The sequence below is a fragment of the Bos grunniens genome, chromosome 19, assembly GCF_055505025.1.
Source record: "Bos grunniens cultivar Pamir isolate PY7600 chromosome 19, Bosgru_T2T1.0, whole genome shotgun sequence".
NCBI classification, from domain to species: domain Eukaryota; kingdom Metazoa; phylum Chordata; class Mammalia; order Artiodactyla; family Bovidae; genus Bos; species Bos grunniens.
This window is the reverse complement of record NC_141183.1, coordinates 20,597,669-20,618,389: the sequence shown is the minus strand read 5'-3', so window position 1 is coordinate 20,618,389 and position 20,721 is coordinate 20,597,669. Positions and strand designations below refer to the sequence as shown.

Sequence of the window (20,721 nt, the reverse complement as noted above, 5' to 3'; positions counted from 1 at the left end):
GGGTTTCCTGGGGTACTACGATGGCGATGAGTTTCGAGTGGCCGTGGCAGTATCGCTTCCCACCTTTCTTTACGTGAGGCTTAGACCCCGAGAAGCCCCGATGGACCTCCCTCCCCTCCCCCGGACCCCGGGCTCAGCCCTAATGCTTCAAATGGGGAGGGGGAGAATGGACCCGGTCGCCATTACCCTCAGTCCCTCACTTTCTTCCCCGAATGCTCCTCTGGCAAGTGCTGCCGCTCGCCCTCTCTCAAGTCCTCTAATTCTGCGCCCCACCCGCTTCACCCGGCAGGTTGCAGCCGAACGTGGACACTCGGCAGAAGCAGCTGGCCGCCTGGTGCTCGCTGGTCCTGACCTTCTGCCGCCTGCACAAACAGTCCAGCATGACGGTGATGGAAGCCCAGGAGAGCCCGCTCTTCAACAACGTGAAGCTCCAGCGTATCCTCCCTCAGGCACTTCCACAGCCCACACACATGCACTTCCACCTTTCCCACATGCCCAGACTTCACACTCCCTCTCACCCACAGAAGACAGGTTCCCATTCAGACCGGCCTTGGGAAAGAGCCCGTTTGTGTAGCTGACATCCATTCCCTCGCCCCCCACCCCCGACGCCTGCCCCAATGCAGCACCAACTCCCTCTTGTCCTATACAGTGATGAGTACCTAGGTGTCGTTCAGATCTTACACTTTCGGCCCTGAAGCCAAGTACCAGGGTTTTTCAACCTGAGCCCTTTTGACTTGTTGAAACTTAAGTCCCTCTGTATGAGGCTCAAACTCTAGCATTACCTTTAGTAATTTTCTCAGCCTACTCCCCTCACCCAGGAAGTAAGGATGGTTTTCTTTTGCTGCCTGGTTCATCCTTAAAATATCTGGACAATGGTTGGAGGAAGAGAGGACAGGGAGTGAGAAATGATAGTACCTTTCATTCTCTAAAGCTCTTTTTAACAAACAAAAACAAAACACATTTTCTTTTTTGGCTGGCATTTTAGGGCCCCCTGCATTGGAAGCGCGGAATCCTAACTACTAGACCACCAGGGAAGTCCCTAAAGCTTTTCCTTTTAATCAGACTAGTTTCTCTTTACCTTCCTCCTCCCCAGTATGCAGGAAATGCCAGTTTACATCCTGTTGTGGAATTGCACATCTCAGTGTGTAGGAGGGAGAAGAGTGGTAGTTCCGTAGCATGAGCCTGGCTCTGAGAAATTTCATCCCACCAGTTCATTCCATTAATGCCATTCCCTTAACCTTAAACCAGGGAAGCTGCCCGTGGAATCAATCCAGGTTGTGTTAGAGGAACTGAGGAAGAAAGGTGGGTCCAGTTCATCAGATTCCTTATTTTTTTTCCTAGTGGGGTTCTCCTGAGGGCAAATTAGCACAAGTCTTTTCTTTTAAGAACTTTTTTTTCCTCTCCTGGCTTGGAACCCAGAGTGTTCTGTACAGTAGCCTAATTCCCTGGGCTCTTTCCCCACACTGGTTTACAAAATTGAAATTTCTCCATTTGTGCCCCAAGACCTGAAGAAGAGAATGGATGCCTTGCAGATAGTAAAACAATTTTTGAATTGCTCTTTCTGAAAGCTGAGTCTTTTTCACTCTGTTCCACCTTTAGTTTGCCTCTTTGTCTCTTCTTGGAGCACGATGCTTTCATAAGTATCTTTTGCAGGGAATCTCGAGTGGTTGGATAAGAACAAGTCTAGCTTCCTGATCATGTGGCGGAGGCCAGAAGAATGGGGGAAGCTCATCTATCAGTGGGTGAGACTATTCTGACACAGTGACCCATGGCAAAGGAGAATGACTGTATGCTCAGCAGATACCTGGTGTTTTCAGATCCACACTGAGCAAAGTGGGAGAGGGCAGAAAGAGGAAATGTAGGTCTTCCAGGCAAGCCTTTCAGTGACTCAGTTTCCCTGGTTGCAAAGAACTTCCCTGTCTTTGCCAGTAGAAGGCCAGGGGCTGTGTGAGGCCATGTTTGGAGAATGCAGTACTGGGAACCATGAATACTGTTGGCTGGAGCCTCTGGCCACAGAAGATAAATGGGGAAAGGAAGAGAAAAAAAAAAAAACCTGGACCCCCTCCCCCACTACATCCTTATGGGGCTGCCCACAATATAAATGAGACTTTCTGAACCAATGTGGGTGTGGGGACAGCCTCTCTCCCCTGCATTCCAGGTCACCACCAGCCCTGAACATTCCCGAGAGAGAGAGGAGGGGAAGAAGCAGCAACAACCCAAATATAACAAACATACACCACCCATTTCTGAACAGGAAAACAACCAGAATGAGAGGTCATTCCTCAGACACGTGAAGGCCTGTGGTTTAGTGGTTCTGAGCATGTGTATACATGTATAAATATAGCACCTGTAGGGTTTGTGGGTTTTCGGCCACTCCTCTGCTGAGGTGACAGCTCTGGTTTGGGAATAAGTATCATTCCTGGGTCAGAGAGGTGGAGCTGGGAGTTTGCCTTCTCCCAGGAAATTCCTGGGTCTTACTCAGTCCCTGTATTCTGTGTCCATAGGTTTCCAAGAGTGGCCAGAACAACTCCGTGTTCACCCTGTATGAACTGACCAATGGGGAAGACACAGAGGATGAGGGTAATGCTTTTCCCTCTCCCCCCAGTTTTGTCATGTGAATTCTCTGTAATCTTGTTTAGTTGACATTCAAACTTCCCATGTTTTTGTCTAAATTCCAAATACTAAATAATACAAAGGTTGTTAACCCGTGTCCAAGATGTCTATAAACCACCTGAATTCACATGCAGAACACCCACAGTCTTTGTCTGTGGGGGTGTATATGCATTTATCTGGGGATAAAGTCCATATTTTAAGACTTAAAAAAAAAACATTTTTGGCCACGCCACAGGGCATGTAGGGATCTAAGTTCCTCATCAGGTATTGAACCTGTGCCCCCTGCAGTGAAAGCATGGAATCTTAACCAGTGGACTGCCAGTGAGGTCCTCCATGTTATAAGATATTGAAGGGTGTCTATGACCGATGAAAAGTTAAGAATTATTGGTGTAGATGCTGAATGAGGAACCAGGGCAGGAGATTAAGCCTGAAATCTCCATTCCTTGTTGACTCAGGCTTTCTTTCACCCTTTATTCTTATAGAGAGTTCAGGATCTGTGGGTGTCAGCTGAAGGGATTGGGCCAACACCCCCATCCCCAGCCCTTTAGAATACTTTGGTTTCTGGCCAGACTGGGATTTGTATACTGTTTTGATTTTTACATAGTGTAAATACTCTCTTAGCTCTTTTATCTCTGACTCCATATGTTGATCCCCAGGATCATCAAAAGTACCAATCTGAGCTGGGTAAAGGGGGCTCCTCCCCTTTCTGCCAGGCCTAGCTGCCCCAGTAGTTTACAGCGCTTGGCTTTCCCCTCTTTCCTGCAGGCCTCTACTTGCTACTCCCACCATCGTGCCATGACTTAAGTGCTGCAGCATTGCCCAGCCCACCACTCAGGCCAGGCAAAGCTGAAGGCTTCCTTGGAAAGCAAGCTCCCTGACTTAAGAGCTGGGCCCTGCAGGGGGTGTGCTGTGCAAGCCTGTTAGGACTTGCCTCCTGCCTCTCATAGCTCCCTGCAGTATCTTTGCCGTGTCTCCAGATACGCAGCTGGCCCGTGGCTCCCACCTTTGTTCTTTTGTTTTTTTTACTAGGATAGGGCAGATACCTGTGCTGGATCTTTGCAGTCTCCTGGCCAGAAGCATGGCTATACCTCAGTGTGTTAGGACAGGTCCTACCAATGGGTACAGACGCAGTTAGGGACAGCATCCAGTGACAAGAGCCTTGACCTCCCTGGACTTGTCAGGGCCCCTTTTTTGTGGCTCACAAGCAAATAGGGTTACTCTTGAATATCGAGACACTAATGGGGGGATGGGGCAAGAGTGTGTAGGCTTTGAGTCTGACAGAGCAAACAGGAAGGGGGAAATAGCATGAACTCTCGTTTCATGTTGACTCAGGCTTTCTTCCACCCCTTACTCCTGAAGAATACCCAGAAAGGGTGGGTGGTAGCTGTAGCAGTACTGATGGCCTGGAAAGTTCTCTGCTTCCAGCTCAACTGCTCTCCTCAGAGGCCTTGAGCCCCTAGGAGCAGTGTGTCCCTGACTGCCCTTCTTTCCCTGTCCAGAGTTCCACGGGCTGGATGAGGCAACCCTACTGCGGGCTCTGCAAGCCCTCCAGCAGGAGCACAAGGCTGAGATCATCACCGTCAGCGATGGCCGAGGTGTCAAGTTCTTCTAGCAGAGACCTATCTCCCTTTACTTCTTACCTCCCACCCTGCCAGGGCTTTCAAAGGGAGACAGACCAAGTGTCCCCACAGACTGGATCTGTGACTCTGCCTGACTCAAAAGGGCTCTAGTCCACGGGTGGGTTTCCTGCTTATCCCATTTGTCTGTCCCTGGGATCCGGTGAGGCTGAGGTGCCAGGGAGGGCAAATGTGCTTCTCCTTGTCCCACCTCTCCTGAGCCAGGGTCTGAAACCCAACACTTCACTTGTGTCATACACGTAAGTACACACACACACATAGCCTGCACAAGCTTCTCTCTCTTCCCCCAACCCCACTCTCCACCCCCACTCCTTTAGCTGCTACTGCCTCCTCTCAGGCTGGTGCTGGATCCTTCCTAGGGGATGGGCAAAGCCCTGGCTGCAGGCAGCCCTCCAGGCAATGTGAAGATAGAAGGCCCAGGACGGGGCCTGGCCATGAGAGCTGGGGCCCAGCACTGATTTATGATTATTAAAAAGCTTAACCCCACTGCCTGCTGCTGAAGTTACTATTGGAATGAGCAAGGGGAGTACTGTGATCTGGTAACCATGCTGAGTGAATCCCCACCTACCTTAGGGGAGAGGTCATCCCGCACTGGGGGACTCTGAGCCTGCAGTTTTACATCTGCTGGGTGGGCTGTGTGAGGGAGTGCTAACGGAACACAGACTGGGGACCTCGGCTTTCTGTGTCTGCAGTGGAATAACTTAATGGCTCCCCTCCCTCACCACCTCCCCAAGGAAGTCTTGCACGACGCTGAAGCCCCTCCCTCCATCCATCTGGTCTGGCTCTGGTAGTTGAGGCCAAGGGGAGCTGAGGGGGAGTAAACCGGATATGGACTTTGGTTTATTGGAAACTTTGGCAAACAGAGGGGGGAGGAAGGAGAGCCCACAGAGCAAAAACAGCCACTTTGGCCAGGGCCAGGCTGCGGTTAAGGTGGGGAGTGGAGAGGATGGGTGACCCGGTCCTTGGTTTGGGGGAGGGGCTGGCTCTGTGGTGCACACACCCATCCCTGCGCAGCCCCGAGGGACTGCGACTTCGGAGAAAACCAGATCTTTCCACAGACCTCTGTATTGTCGGCCCGAGGCCATTCTGGACGATTAGGAGGGGGTGGCGCTACCTTATCTGGGGCGTGCAGACTGATGGTAGCCTCCTCCTCACCACCCCCCTTTACTAGGGTCGGGGAGCCGCGGTCACGTTTCATCTCCCTGTCCTAGTAAGGTGCTCCCCCAAACAGGTCTGCGCACTCTTAGTGCGCGAGGACACAGTCTCTCACCGGGCTCCGGCTACGGAAAGAGACTGAGGGCGGGTGCTCCGGGAGGCCAGGAGGAGGAGGGCCAGCGGCCGGGGGCGGGGCAGTGGCCGAGGTGAGGGGCTGCGCCAGGGGTTCCACTGCACCGGCAGCTCCGAGGGGGCGGCTCTGGGGGGTAAGGGCGGGGCGTAGGCGGGGTGGGGGCGGAGCTGCGGGGCAGGAGAGCCGGGCCTGGGGCCCCAGTAGCTCAGCCGGAGCACTGCGCACCCAGCCAGTCGTCCTGTCAGGCCTCCCGGCTTACCGCCTGCAGTGCCCGGTCCTTCCTCATGCTGGCACCCCCGGCCCCAGAGACCGAAGTCCCCATGTCCCAGGCGGAGGCTGACCTGCCCCTGCGGCCCCCGCCGCCCCTTGTCGCGGCGGGGCCGCCCCGCCTCGGGCCCCCTTCCCGCCGGGTGCGCCGCTTCTCCGGGAAGGCTGAGCCCCGGCCGCGCTCTTCCCGTCTCAGCCGCCGCAGCTCAGTCGACTTGGGGCTACTGAGCTCTTGGTCCCAGCCAGCCTCACCCGTTCCGGAGCCCCCTGATCCGCCGGACTCCGCTGGTTCCGGCCCCGCGATGAGCCCACCGCCCAGCTCTGAAGAGCCCCTTGAGGGCACGTGGACCACGGGCGCCCCTGTGAAGCCTGCAGACTCCGAGCGTTTGGAGCCCGCCGGCTCCACAGGAGGGTCGGGGTCCCGGGAACAGCCGAGGATCACCGAGGCGGCGGCGGCGCGGGAGCGGCGGCGGGAGCAAGAGGAAAAAGAGGACACGGAGACCCAGGCTGTGGCAACGTCCCCGGACGGCCGATACCTCAAGTTTGACATCGAGATTGGACGTGGCTCGTTCAAGACGGTGTATCGAGGGCTGGACACCGACACCACGGTGGAGGTGGCCTGGTGTGAGCTGCAGGTGCGGCTGGGCGCTCCCTCGGTGATGCCACGGGATGGGACCTTTGGAGGTCTTGGGATGGGAGACCCAGGGAACAGCAGCAAGGGGGATGTATTTTTCCAGTCAAATGTCCGGACACTTGTCCCACTTGCTCTGATGATCCATGGACCTGGCTGATTCCAGGCTGCAGAAGGATAAGCTGAGGCAGGTGGTGTTTGGTAGCTCCCCTGTGGATTTAAGACATTCTTACTTTTCCGGCTCCATCTCAACCCTGAGAGCTGGAAAGAAAATAAGATGGGAAATTGGGTAGGGAGCCAGCTCAGACCTGAGGGGTGGCTCACCAATTTCCTGCAGTGGTTACCCACTGTCTCCTCCTCTCCCTTCCCCTTAAGTCCTGAGACCCTCAGTGTGACCCTGATCCTCCTTTTTCCTTGCCTTGGATCTTTGCAGATTAGAAGGCTGGAATGATGGAGGCCAGGAGCTGGGACAGGGTCCTCTCCACTTCCAGAAGATACAGGGCTATTGTAGCAGGACAGGGCCTTCCCACATCCCTTCTGGAACAAACTTCTGGACTTCGCCATGGCTGGGGGAGGGGGAGACAGGAGCTCCAGCCCTGGCCTGAGTCCAGTCCTGCTCCTCATCCCACTGCCTACCTGAGCTATCCTCTCCCCAGACCAAAAGCACTGAGCCCCATGGGCTTTAGGGGTATGCTGGCTTGAAGGACCTTCCTCCCATAGAGGGGAAACCCAGTTAAGTCTGAGCTAGTAGCTTTGGATTCAGACTGAGGGGACAGAGCCTGGAGGAAGGGTCCTCCCCTCCAGCCCTGGCACTGAGCTTGCCCCTTGTGCCTGCCAGTGCCACACCCCAGGCTTTAGGCCAGGCCAGGAGAAGCGTCCAAACTAGGGGTTAGAGGGGGTGGAGGAAGGAGATGGGGGAAAGCGAGACAGCTATGGAGCAGGGGGCGGTCTCCTGGCACCTGGTCGTGGATCCCTTCTCTCTTTGTCTGTACCTCCCTCTGCAGTCCTTCTCCCTGGATCTAGCAGTTACCAGTTTCTGAGGCCAATCCCCTTGCCGGCCCCAATTCTCTGCCCGCCTGCCTGCTTGCTGCCTGCCCGCTGCCAGCCCCCGGGCGTCCCTTCCCGCCCCACGGCCGGCCTGGGCGGCTACAAAGGCGCTATTGAGTTCAGAGCTCCTGGACCGGGCTGCATAAAAGCTCTTGTGTCCAGGAGGGGGTCCAGGGGGCGGCCCCAGGCCCATAGTGGGCGTGTCCTTGGAGCGGCCCAGGGGGCGCAAACCGGGAACTCCGGGTCTACAATCCTGTTGGCGAATGATCCCACCCACACAGTCCCATCTGTTGGCTCCTACCCTCACCGCTCCTCCAAGCCCCGCCGCATGTGTCCCCATCCCCCTCTTCGTGGGGGTCCTGGGCCTGAGGTGACCGTGATCCCCGTCCCCTACCCCACAGACTCGGAAACTGTCTCGAGCCGAGCGGCAGCGATTCTCAGAGGAGGTGGAGATGCTCAAGGGGCTGCAGCACCCCAACATCGTCCGCTTCTACGACTCCTGGAAGTCGGTGCTGAGGGGCCAGGTTTGCATCGTGCTGGTCACCGAACTCATGACCTCGGGCACGCTCAAGACGTGAGCTCCGCGCCTGCTGGTGGTAGTTGGGAGGACTGGTGGTGGGAGGTCGCCACTGCTTCTGGCCTCCTCAGACTGTACACGCAGGTCCCAAACCGGGCTCACTCTCTTATCCTCGCCTCTTGAGTGTCTGGAGGCCTGCAGTGCCCCCTAAAGAGTCCTCCACCATGCTACCCCTCTCCTCTCCAAGCTATCCTATCTTCCTGGAATCTGGTCTTATCACTTCTCTCCTTAAAACCCCTTTGAACTATCCCACCGCCCTCCGGATAAAGTCCATTCTTTCTAGCGACTGCTCACAAAGTCCTTATAGGATCCAGCCTACATTCCGGACAAAGCAAATTCCCAGCACCTCCTCCCACCCTGTGCCGTCACTTGTTGTCTCCGTGCCTTTAAGCACGCCTTCCTTCTGCCTGCAAGGTCTTCATCTCTTCCCATTTTCACCCTTGAACTCCTACTCATCCTTCAAGACACCACAGAAAAGTTATTTCCTCTAGGAAGCCCTCCCCCACGTCCGGGGAAGCTAGTCATCCCTTCCGCGCTTCCACAGCACCTTGGCGGCGGCCATATCTTGAATTTACCCGTTTTGTAACCTTCTGTCTACCTGCCACACCCCCTGACTGCCTTTCTGTCTGAGACTGGGCGCGGATCTGTGCTAGGAGAAGCTAGCGGCAGATGCGTGGGCGGGAGTGGGTGGGGCTACGGGGGAGGAGAACCTCCCAGTGGTGGGCTCCCTCCCCATCCTCTGTGTTCCTTGTTCTGACCGTAGCTGTGCGTCCTCCCCTAGATACCTGAGGCGGTTCCGTGAGATGAAACCACGAGTCCTTCAGCGCTGGAGCCGCCAAATCCTGCGGGGGCTCCATTTCCTACACTCCCGAGTACCCCCTATCCTGCACCGAGACCTCAAGTGTGACAACGTCTTTATCACCGGCCCTTCGGGCTCCGTTAAGATCGGGGACCTGGGCCTGGCCACGCTCAAGCGCGCCTCCTTCGCCAAGAGCGTCATCGGTGCGTCGCTCCAGGAGGATCCTTGCCACTCCTACCCTCCCTCCCCTTCCCCTGTCGGGAGAGAGCCTGGGGACCCCCTGCCCCTAGTAGATTTAGAAGGGTAATTAGAGTTAGAACCCCTCCACGGAGTTAGAAAACCACGGGGAAGATGAGACTTGTAGCGTGTCCTCTTCCCCACAACCCCCTCCCCCCCCAACACACACACACACACACGACGAGAAGGGGTGAGTCTCTTGCACTCCGGAATTCGCGGGGTTGCCCCCACCCCCACTTGTACTTTCAAGGAGAGGGACGAAGCCAGAAAGGAGGCACTAACGTCTGCTGTGGATCCTGCAGGGACCCCGGAGTTCATGGCCCCAGAGATGTACGAGGAAAAGTACGATGAGGCCGTGGACGTGTACGCGTTTGGCATGTGCATGCTGGAGATGGCGACCTCGGAGTACCCCTACTCAGAGTGCCAGAATGCCGCTCAAATCTACCGCAAGGTCACCTCGGTGAGAGGGAGGAGAGGGAATCACAAGTCCCCCTTCCATTTGGCTGCCCCGGCCACCCCGCGGTCAATGCCCTTTCCCTTAATGAAAACGGGGTAGACACAAAGACGCCCCGGTGAACACTGAAGGTTACTGGATGCACTCACGGCCTCTCCAATACAGGCTTTTTAGAATAACGATGTGTGTAGCGCTCCCTAGAGATTACAGATGATTCAAATCCAATCTCTCATCCGATCGTATCCGCTGCCCCGCGGGGTGAGCAGGGCAAATGTTCTGCCCTGCATTTTACAAATGAGGACACCGGCTCAGCGAGAGCCTGGTTCAAGGTCGCACTGTCGATACGTGTGTGTGGGGGTGGGGGTGGGGGGTCGGGGCGGGGGGAATGGGATTTGAAATCACAACTTCTAAACGCGTAGCCGGTGCTTTGGCAACTGCAAGCGCTGCCGCCTCGGGCTGGGGCGGGGTGGGAGGGGGAAGTCAGCAGAGAGCTGGGGCACAGAGAGCGGGAGGCCTCATGCAACCACATTCCCCAGGGCACGAAACCCAACAGCTTCTACAAGGTGAAGATGCCCGAGGTAAAGGAGATCATTGAAGGCTGCATCCGCACGGATAAGAATGAGAGGTGGGTGGAGGGGGCAGGGCGGAGGGGGGTGGGGTGATGGGGAGGGCGGGCGGCGGGCGGCGGTGGGGCTCTGCTCAAGCTGGCACCGCCCTCAGGTTCACCATCCACGACCTGCTGGCTCACGCCTTCTTCCGCGAGGAGCGCGGCGTGCACGTGGAGTTGGCGGAGGAGGACGACGGAGAGAAGCCGGACCTCAAGCTCTGGCTGCGCATGGAGGACGCGCGGCGAGGGGGGCGCCCACGGGACAACCAGGCCATCGAGTTCTTGTTCCAGTTGGGCCGGGACGCGGCAGAGGAGGTGGCTCAGGAGATGGTGAGCGGAGGACAGCATACCTGCTGCGTAACGTATGAGGGGCGTGTGGACCTCAACCGGAGGGGCCAGTGCCTTGCGGGTGCGATGTCTGGGCGGTGGGTTGTCTGGGCGGTGGGTTGTCTGGGTGGTGGGTTGTCTGGGTGGTGGGCTCAACGAAGCCCTCTCCGAGTCTCCTACGAGTGTCTCCCTGCTGCCCTCGCCTTAACGCACCTGCGGGCACACTTAGTGTTCTCCGCAAGTCGAAGATTTCCTTTTCCAGCCCTGGGTCCCTCAACCTCCCTGTTTTAACTTCCTGCTGATCCGGTTTTCCCTAATTGTCCTTCTCTCCGTGTTATCTATTTTTCCCTTTCTTGTTTCCCCCACCCCATCTTTTTCTTGATCTTGCTTCATGCTTGGAACCGTGCATTTGAGAAAGCCTGTCGGCTCTAGAGTTAAAGTTAAATGCGTCTTTCCATTTCAGCAGGCCCTCCATTACTGGACGGGTCCCCATCAGTCTTGTTTTATACCAGGATACATTCCCATCTTTCTCCTCCACAAGACTACAAGGTCTTGAGGGCAGAGACTATGTGTATTGACCCTTTTGCCCCTGACAGTGCTTAGCACGTGATGGGAACTCAGTTAACCACCCACATCTTAGAGCCCTCTCACGTGCATCTGATGGTTGTTACCAACCCTGCATAGAGTGATTTTATCTGATTTACTGCTGAGGAAATGAAAGCTCAAAGAAGCTGAATATCTTGTACCAGGTCGCAAGCAAGTGGCACAACTGACTCAGGTTGTTCAGATTTTGAGTCAGCTCATCCTGCCCCACCTCCTTTACCTGTCCAGCGAAGCTTGTTATTGAAATGAATAAGGATAATGAATAGAAGCTGGTGGACCAGGAGAGGCATATATGAGAGGCAGAAAATGTGGGGATGGTTTAGGAAGGTCTGAGGTGGGAAGGGAAAGAGTATGATATTCTTGATGGAAAAATGCAGTTGAAAGGGTGGGAATCATCTGTTGGTGGATCTGGGTCAAGAACCTAAGAATGTGTTTGAAATAAGACATAGGAGTCAGTCTCTGTAACCGAGCTCAAATCTGACCTGAGATTGGGACCTGATCCATTACATACAGAGGTTCTTGACTTTGACACTAGTGACATCATTGTTTGGGAGACTGTGCTATACTGTTGTAGGTTGTTGAGAAGAATCCCTGGCATCAACTTAGTAGATCCCGGTGGGATCACCCCCCAAGTTGTGACAACTAAAAATATCTACAGATATTTTTCTCCACCATCCCCCCAGAACAATTGACTTAGAGTATAACCTTGAACTGGTCACTTACTTTACTTATTTCTAAAATAGAGTTGATAAGACCTATCTCAGAAGGTTGCTGGAAGGATTTAATGATGATATGGTAAAGAGTTGCCAGTTGGATTTCTCTGGTGATCCAGTGGCTAGGACTCCATGCTACTAATGCAGGGAGTCCAGGTTTGATCCCTGGTCAGGGAACTAGATTCCACATGCAACTGAAGATCTTACTTGCCACAACAAAGATCCAGCGCAGTCAAGTAAATAAACGACTTTTTAAAAAATGCCAGTTGTGGACACAGTGGGTAATCAATATATGTTCCTTTTCTTGTATATCCTAGAGGCCTCAAGAAGGTGTCCTGATGGGGCTTTGTTGGGAGACGGTGAATCTCACCTCAAACTGTGTTCCTCACCCTTCCAACTCCAGGTGGCCCTGGGCTTAGTGTGTGAAGCTGATTACCAGCCAGTGGCTCGTGCAGTGCGTGAACGGGTTGCTGCCATCCAGCGAAAGCGTGAGAAGCTGCGTAAAGCTAGGGAGTTGGAGGCCCTCCCCCCAGCGCCGAGACCCCCACCAGCAGCTGTCCCCATGACTCCTGGTCCCTCCAGTGCCTTCCCTCCTGAGCCCGAGGAGCCAGAGGCAGACCAGCACCAGCCCTTCCTCTTCCGCCATGCCAGCTATTCATCTACCACCTGTAAGTCACCTTTAACATCCCAGAACCCTTGACCTCTGCCCCCCTACCCAGACGTTTAACCCAACAGCACTGTCACTTACCCAGCCTTCCACATCTAGCCAGGGCTCCTTCTGGGAAAGAACTCTCCCACAGCCCCAGGCCCCCTCCTTGCTCAGGCAGTCCCCTGCTCAGCCATCACCCCCCTTTATTTCCCCTTTTTTGATCCCCTCCCTCCCCCACCAGCGGATTGCGAGACTGATGGCTACCTCAGCTCTTCCGGCTTCCTGGATGCCTCAGACCCTGCCCTTCAGCCCCCTAGTGGGGTGCCATCCAGCCCCGCTGAGTCCCATCTCCGCCTGCCCGCGGTGAGAGGGGGTCACATGGGGGGGCTCCCAGCTATTCCAAGCCTATGACCTAGCTCTCACCCTGTAAAACCCAACACTATGACCTGGCCCCATGTCCTTGGAAATCCACCACTCTTGTCCTCATCTTTATTCCCTCTGCCTAGTACCCCAGCACCCTTGATATCGTCTTCTTGGAACCCAACAAGTTATCCTCCCCTGACCTCATGAACCTATATCCTGTTTCAGGCTTTTGCTCTATCCATTCCACGTTCTGGCCCCGGCAATGACTTTTCCCCTGGAGAGAGGTAAGTTCTGGTCTGAGTGGGGGCTTCAAGGTGAGCTATATGGAGCTCTGGGGTTCAGTGTCTTTTCCCTTTTCCAGTTATGCCTCAGATGCAGCATCAGGCCTTAGTGATGTGGGAGAAGGGATGGAACGGATGAGGAGACCCCCAGGGAAAAACCTCCGGCGTAGACCTCGATCCCGGCTTCGGGTCACAAGTGTAAGGAAGGGGCACAGGAGTTCGGGAATAACCTGCAGGGCCTGGATGGAACTGTCAGTGATGGGAGTGCGGTCAGCCAGAAAAGGCGAGAAGCACTGTGTTACTGGTAGCCAAGAGGCCACCAGTCATGTTTTAAATACGAGACTTTGGGGGCAGAATCTGCTTCTCTCCGGTTCCAATCTGGCCACTGTGACTTGGGTGGAGAAGGGTGGGGACACTTGATGAAGACAGAGCTTGACCTCCTCCCTTCTGCTGACTTTGACTCTGAAGGTCTCAGACCAGAATGACAGAGTGGTTGAATGCCAGCTGCAGACGCACAACAGCAAGATGGTGACCTTCCGATTTGATCTGGATGGGGACAGCCCAGAAGAGATCGCAGCTGCCATGGTGAGGGAGAGATGAGAGCACGTTCTAATGATCTGAGACAAGAGTCTCCCTCCTGATGTCCCCGGGTGCTGAACTGCCCCACCCCCCGACCCCCCACAATCCAAGGACGAGGGTTTCAAAGCTGGCGGGCCCTCAGTGCAGTGACACTGAAGACTTATCTGCCTTTGTTTGGGAGGAGATTTCTGTTTATCCAGGGAGGTTTGGATCCTCAGCTGGAGCAACTTGAGACTAACACAAGATATCCACAAGTGCTGCAGTGAAGTGTATGCACACTAGACACGTGATGCTGTGGCTATAAGGAAAGGATGGGCTGTAAGGGAAGGGTCAGCAGCACAAGAGGAAGGACTCACGCAAGGTCTTGACAGATGAGTCGGAATGGCAGTGAAGAGTAGAAAGGGCGTGTCTAGTGGTGGTATGGCAAAGGAGAGGCATGGGAACAGGGAGTGACTTGAAGTATAGGGCTGGGAGGGCTTCTTGAGGAGACCTTTGTCACTGGAATTAAGGGTTCCTCTTGGAAGCAATAAGATCCTGCTGTAAAGCAGAGAACTATATTCAGTATCCTAGGTAGTAAATCATAATGGAAAAGAATATTAAGAAAGAATGTGTATATATACATATATGTATATAATCACTTTGCTGTACAGCAGAACTTAACACAGCATTGTAAGTCAACTATACTTCAATTTAAAAAAAGTTTTGTAGAAGTGAGGTTGGGCATGTAATGTGGGCTTAAGCATGTAATGTGAGCGTGTAATGTGTAATGGAGTCTTAAGAGTTAAGTGTGTAACACCGTGAGAATAGGTTTTAAGACTGCTCTGTTGTGGGATGTGGGAGAGGGCTGTGGGTAGGGTATCCAGTTGGGAGATGGCCGCAAGAAGCTAGATATGGTCCAAGGAGAGAATGGATTATGGAGGGGGAGGAAGAAGAGGGGTGAATCTGGGGGTTATTTTGGGAAAAATAACCTACTGTGTCATCCAGTAATTGATTGACATAGTACAGTGTACATAGAACATGGTCAGTAAATACTTGATGAGTTGACATGAGAGGGAGTTAGGGCAAGGGCTATCAAGGGTGACCTGTAGCTTGGAGGAACTCATAGGAATAGGCCATCAAAGGAGATAAGTTTTAAAATGAGAGTATGGCTTTGTTTTTTGGAGGGGGTATCATGATGAGCTTGAATGACAGAGGGGCAGGCAAGATAAGATCCTCCATAAGTAAGCAGAATATGGGTCAGGCAGGACTGGCAGGAGTGGATCTGGGAGTCTCAGCACAGAGCTGAGCATGAGAGAAGATGGGCCTGCAAAGCCAGAGGTAGAGGAGTATCTTAGTAGATACCCCCAGTTCCGGAACGGGGAGCAGGGATAGGTTATCAAAGGACAGAATTGGAACCTGAGACAGAAGGAACTCTGGAATATTTTAGTAAAAACTGAGGAAGGAGATTGCTTCGAGGAGGCATAGGGTGAGGCCTGAGGCAAGACCACACTGGCTTTTGTCAGGAGGAGGTCTTTGTGGGAGACCAGTTTCAGTGGAATGGGGGCAGTGGCTGCCAGCCTCTGGGATGCGGGAGGGAAGGGAATGGAGGAAACGTCAGACTTCAGGAACTCCCTCTAAATCTTCCTCTCCATCATGTCATTCAGCTTGTGTCAGGGACAAAGACAAAACAGCACCTGGCATGCAGGCTTATCCACTTCTGTCAAGCCACTCAGACCTTCAAGAATCTTTCATCCAGCCACACTGGTTTCTGAATGGTCCTCTGAAGAGGCCTACTTGCCTTTTCAGCTTCTGCTTCCATCTTTTCAGCAGTCTTTCTCCCTGGGAGCTTTCTCTATGGGCTTTCAAGCCCAATTCAGATCCCACACAACCAGAGGGACCCTGTCCCTGAACCCAGGGTCCATTGCCTTCTTTTCTTTCCTTACTAGCCCACCCTCTCTTTCTCTGCAGCAGAATTCTCTCAAGACTTTAAATTTGCTTTTTTGCCCCCAAATCGGTAGTGGCTACCTGTGGTTACAGAGTAAGGTTCAAATTCTGGAGTATGACCTTTAAAATTCACAACACTCTCAGCTGTACTTCAGTCTTTGCTATTTTGTGAATGTGCCCTTTGCTGCCTCAGAACAGTGCAGAACAGAGGAAAGGATGGAGGTTCACATAAGACCTGAGTTCCAACTTCAGCTCTGTTAGCTACTAATTTGGCAAACTTGGGCAAGTTTCTTAATCTCTCTGAACTTCATCAGTAAAATGGAGGGGATATTACTTATTTTGCAAAGATGTTCTGATGGGCTTCCCTGGTGGCTCAGATAGTAAAGAATCTGCCTACAGTGCGGGAGACCCGCCTTTGATCCCTGGGTCAGAAAGATCCCCTGGAGAAGCAAATGGCAACACACTCCAGTATTCTTACCTGGAGAATTCCATGGACAGAGGAGCCTGGAGGGCTACAGTCCATTGGATAGCAAAGAGTTGGGATGCAACTGAGTGACTAACACTTCTCACTTTTCTTATGTAATATATGAGAAATGATATAGCATGTATGAGAAGTGAAATGATAAAAGTATGGGAAATGTCCACACGTGGTAGGTACTCAATAAAGGGTTGCTTTTCTTAGTCATCCTTCAAGACTCAGCTCTGGAGCCATCTCAGCTGCCCGCTGTCCCCTGAAGTGTTATGAACTGCTTTCTTCTTGGAATGGTGTTTTATTTTATTTATTTCTACTTATTTATTTATTGTTGGCCAAGCCATGTGGCAGGTGGGATCTTCCCCTACCAGGGATTGAACCCAGGCCCCCTGCTTTGGGAGCACAGAGTCTTAACCACTGGACTACCAGGGAAGTCCTGGAATGGCATTTTTAAAAATCATGGTAAAAAACATATAACATAAAGTGTGTCATTTTAACCATCCTGAAGTGCACAGGTCAGTAGTGTAAAGTATATTCATATTGTTGGGCAATAGGTCTCTGGAACTGTTTTATCTTGCCAATCTGAATCTCTACCCATTAAACAGCGGCTCTCCCTTCCCCCTCCGGGAATAGCGCTTTTATCTGTACCTCAATCATAAATGCCTTACCTGCCTTGGGCTGACTTGAAGTCTATTGAGTTATGTATGTGTGTGTCTCTTCCACTAAGATTTTGGGCTTCTCTGAGACCAGGACAGTGTTTTCTGCTTCCTTGTTCCCTCAAAGAATCTAGCCTATGCCTGGTGCATAAAACACTCAATAAGTGTTTGTAGACCTGAATGCTGGCACATAAAACACTCACTAAGTGTTTGTGGACCTGAATGTTACATTTATCACATATTGCCTTATTTTTACTTAACTCTGTGGAGCTGTGTTTATGTGAATCTGTGTGGCACATTTTACAAGCTGTATGAGCAGAGTTGTGTCCAAAAACAGGTGAGGCATCAGTGGAAATATAACTCAGGTTTTGGCTTTAGAAAGATCTGGGTGCAAATCTCGTGATCTTGGGAAGACTGAACTGCACCTTGTTGAGCATTGGTTAGCATAACTCTAAAGAGACCACATGGAGACCACAGCAAGCTGTTGTTGGTGTCAAATGTGATAAGATATGTAAAGATCTGGTATAAACATGCATGCTATGAAGTTTAGCTCCTTTCCTCTAAGCTGTATTTCTCCTTACAACCACACAGTGCATGGCACACAGCTGATGCTTACTAAATACTTGTTTTAGATTGATGAGCAGAAGCAGTGGGGTGAAGGGTTGGTTTTTTAAAGAAAGGGACAAGTGGAATTAACCGAGCTCCCCTTCCCCTTCCTACTGATTCTCACCAGGTGTACAATGAGTTCATTCTACCCTCGGAGCGAGCTGGATTCCTGAACCGGATTCGGGAGATTATCCAGCGAGTGGAGACCCTGTTGAAGAGAGATACTGGCCCTGTGGAGGCTGCTGAAGACCCTCTGAGTCCCCAGGTCAGACCCCTGTGGGCACCTCCAGGGGGATGGGACTCTGCTACAGGCTTCATTACTTTTTGCCTCCACCAGTCCCCTTGGATCTAACTTGTTGTCATCTCTAGGATCCCAAAACAATGGCTCTGCCCCCATTTAAGAGTCTGATGAAAGCCATGGACTCTTGTTCCAGAAAAATGTGTTCAGTGCATACTTTTAACTCAGTATTTTGACATAATTTCAGACCTGCAGAGAAGTTGCAATAGTTGTACAAAGAACCCCTAGGTGCTCTGTCTAGATTGGCTAGTAGTGTCTTGTCACATGAGCTTTAGCCTTCTCGCTTCCTCTCTCCCATCCACGTGTGTGTCCATGCATTCTTGTTTTGGAACCATTTAAGTAAGTTGCAGGTGTCATGCCCCTTTACCACTAAATATTTCTTGAAAACACTTTTGAATCCCTTGAAACTCATCTGTGGACTCACAGAAGCTCATGAGTCCTGGCTTAAGAAGCCCAGCCTCAAATTTTCCATCTAAGACTCAGCTCTTCCCACTGTGACATTTCTCTCTCTCAGGAGGAGTCAGCACCACTGCCTGCTCTCCCGGGGTCCCCCCCAGACCCATCCAGGGGTATGTACTGCATTCTGTCCCTATTCATCCCACCCCTGGGGTTGCTCCATGGGAATGGAGGACTGGAATCTCAACCTCCCCTCCCTCCCTTCCCAGCAGAGCTCCAGAGCAGCACCTCCCTGGAGCAGAGATGCTGGGCAGCTTTTTCCACCTCCGCATCTTCTCCTGGAACCCCCTTGTCTCCTGGAAGCTCCTTTTCTCCTGGAACTCCTGTTTTCCCAAGTCCCATCCTTCCCATCACTTCTCCCCCATGTCATCTCAACCCCTCCTCATTCTCCCCAATTTCTCCTCAGGCCTCCTCAAATCTCTCTCCACACCCCCAAAGCTATCCACTTCCACTCTCCCCCAGTGCACCCCAGTTTCCAGTCCCATCTGCTCAGTTTTCACAGAGTTCTCTCCCCCCCGATTGTTTCCAGGGCACTCTCGCTGCTCCCTCCTTTCCCCTCTGCCCCTCTGCTTGTCCCCTCCCCTCCACCACCGCAGCCCCTCTCCTCTCTCTGGCTAGTGCCTTCTCTCTGGCTGTGATGACCGTGGCTCAGTCCCTGCTGTCCCCGTCCCCTGGGCTCCTGTCCCAGTCTCCTCCAGCTCCTCCTGGTCCTCTCCCTAGCCTGCCCCCTCCCACTCCCTGTACTCCTTGTGGCCAGGAGTGGCCTTCATCTCTGACAGCTGAGGTGGAGAGTGAGGTGAGTAGGAAACCAAGAGGGATGATTGGGCGGCGGGAGGAGGGGCGGGTGGGCTTCATTCTGGATCATTTCTCTACTCACAGACCCACACTTTATAGGCCTCTCCAAATCTTGGTCAGCCACTCCTGGGTGAAGCCAGATTGGTGCCCATCTCGAAAGGTGAGACCTTTGACCACTGACTCTCCCCTGCCCATCATTCTCAGTGACTTTATTTCCTACCACCGATTTCTCTTCCTTCTTTCATGATGCCTTCTTTGTCTTGCTGCAGAGGGAAAGCCTCAGCTTGTTGGGCGCTTCCAAGTGACTTCATCCAAGGAGCCAGCTGAGTCTCTTCCCCTGCAGCTGGCATCCCCAGCTCCCTCTGGCTCCCTGAAGCCTCCAACCCCTCAGCTGACCTCGGAGAGCTCGGACACAGAGGACAGTGCTGGAGCCAGGCCAGAGGCCAGGGAGGCTCTGGCTGAAAGTGACCGTGCAGCCGAGGGCCTAGGGGCTGGAGCTGAAGAGGAAGGGGACGATGGGCAGGAACCCCAAGTAGGGGGCAGCCCTCCACCCCTGAGCCATCCTAGCCCAGTGTGGATGAGCTACTCCTATAGCAGCCTGTGTCTGAGCAGTGAGGAGTCCGAGAGCAGTGGAGAGGACGAGGAATTCTGGGCTGAGCTGCAGAATCTTCGGCAGAAGTGAGTCTGGGGAGAATGGTGGTCAGGAGGTGGATTTGCCAGAGCTAAGTGTTGGGCCAGCCCTCTCACGGCCCTGGTGTGTCCTCAGGCACTTGTCAGAGGTGGAGGCACTACAGACACTACAGAAACAGGAAATCGAGGACTTGTATAGCAGGCTTGGAAAGCAGCCCCCACCAGGGATCGTGGCCCCTGCTGCTATGCTGTCCAGCCGCCAGCGCCGCCTCTCCAAGGGCAGCTTCCCCACCTCACGGCGCAACAGCCTGCAGCGTTCTGAGCCCCTGGGCCCGGGTGAGACAGAAGTCACCAGCTCCCATTGTTCCAGAGTCCCCTCCCTAGTGATCTGTCTTTCAGGCCCTGGGAATCTGCCCCTTGCTGTGGGGGGACTAGCCCCCCACTTTTCCCTGTGGCCCCTTCCCTCATTCAGTGCTCTCCCTCCCCATCCTGCACCCAGGCATCATGCGAAGGAACTCCCTGAGTGGCAGCAGCACCGGCTCCCAGGAGCAGCGGGCAAGCAAGGGGGTGACATTCGCCGGGGATGTTGGCAGGATGGTGAGGGCGGGCTCAAGGGAGGGAGAGCCCAGGGAATGGTAACTGGCTTTAGCTTCAGCCTCCTCCAGCTCTGGAGGTTCCTTAGTACTTCTTCTTTTTCCTCCAGTGAATTATGAACAGAAGCCATGTGTCTCACCCACACCTGGGCCCACCATGGAGCTTATGCCCTTAGAATCTGCTGACCAACACAACTCTGCGAGGAAGACCTCAGCACTGAGGGAGTAGGAGGCTGGACGGGCATGGACAGTGCTGCTCCCCTAGAAGGAAGAGCCAAACATGTGGGAACTGTTTGCTGTGTGTAGAAGGTGTATGTTCTGTAAATCCTCATCCTTGCCACCTCCCCAGCCGAGAGAGAACCACTAAACAGTCCCACCTGAGTCCAGATGATTCTAGAAGGCACACTCCCAGTTGGAAAGGAGGAGGGAAAATTAGTAGCAGCCAATAAAAATTCTGGAACCTAGAACCTGGTGAATCTGTATGGATCTTAAAAACTGGGCAAAGCTCTGTGGGGGAACTTCCCTGGTGGTCTGGTGGTTAAGGATCCACCTCTCAGTGCAGGGGACATGGGTTCCATTCCTAGTCAGAGAAGATTCCACATGCCACAGGGCAACTAAGC

General features: G+C 53.4%; 2 protein-coding genes across 12 annotated transcripts; both read left to right on the top strand.

The window, feature by feature from the left end:
- Window positions 1-4,736, top strand: VPS25 (vacuolar protein sorting 25 homolog). The gene is made up of 6 exons (XM_086357578.1): window positions 1-73; window positions 290-435; window positions 1,249-1,302; window positions 1,654-1,742; window positions 2,505-2,580; window positions 4,113-4,736. Exons 1-6 carry the CDS (start codon window positions 21-23, stop codon window positions 4,223-4,225), a joined length of 531 nt encoding a protein of 176 aa, XP_086213704.1. The 5' UTR covers window positions 1-20; the 3' UTR covers window positions 4,226-4,736.
- An 864-nt stretch (window positions 4,737-5,600) lies between these two features.
- WNK4 (WNK lysine deficient protein kinase 4) lies at window positions 5,601-20,568 on the top strand. Of its 11 annotated transcripts, none has more exons than XM_086357561.1 (19): window positions 5,601-6,440; window positions 7,885-8,057; window positions 8,842-9,062; window positions 9,399-9,556; window positions 10,087-10,175; window positions 10,271-10,487; window positions 12,204-12,468; window positions 12,691-12,812; window positions 13,038-13,096; window positions 13,174-13,291; window positions 13,562-13,678; window positions 17,457-17,594; window positions 18,142-18,196; window positions 18,293-18,879; window positions 18,978-19,038; window positions 19,148-19,556; window positions 19,645-19,844; window positions 20,008-20,063; window positions 20,212-20,568. In XM_086357561.1, the coding sequence occupies exons 1-19, from the start codon at window positions 5,823-5,825 to the stop codon at window positions 20,212-20,214; spliced, it is 3,666 nt and encodes a 1,221-aa protein (XP_086213687.1). In that variant the 5' UTR covers window positions 5,601-5,822; the 3' UTR covers window positions 20,215-20,568. The 11 variants fall into 11 exon arrangements, 7 of the variants coding, with proteins under 7 accessions (XP_086213687.1, XP_086213686.1, XP_086213685.1 ...); XM_086357560.1 differs by having other exon boundaries at window positions 5,707-6,440; window positions 18,296-18,879; window positions 20,008-20,105; XM_086357559.1 differs by having other exon boundaries at window positions 5,708-6,440; window positions 20,008-20,105.
- Window positions 20,569-20,721: the final 153 nt, after the last annotated feature.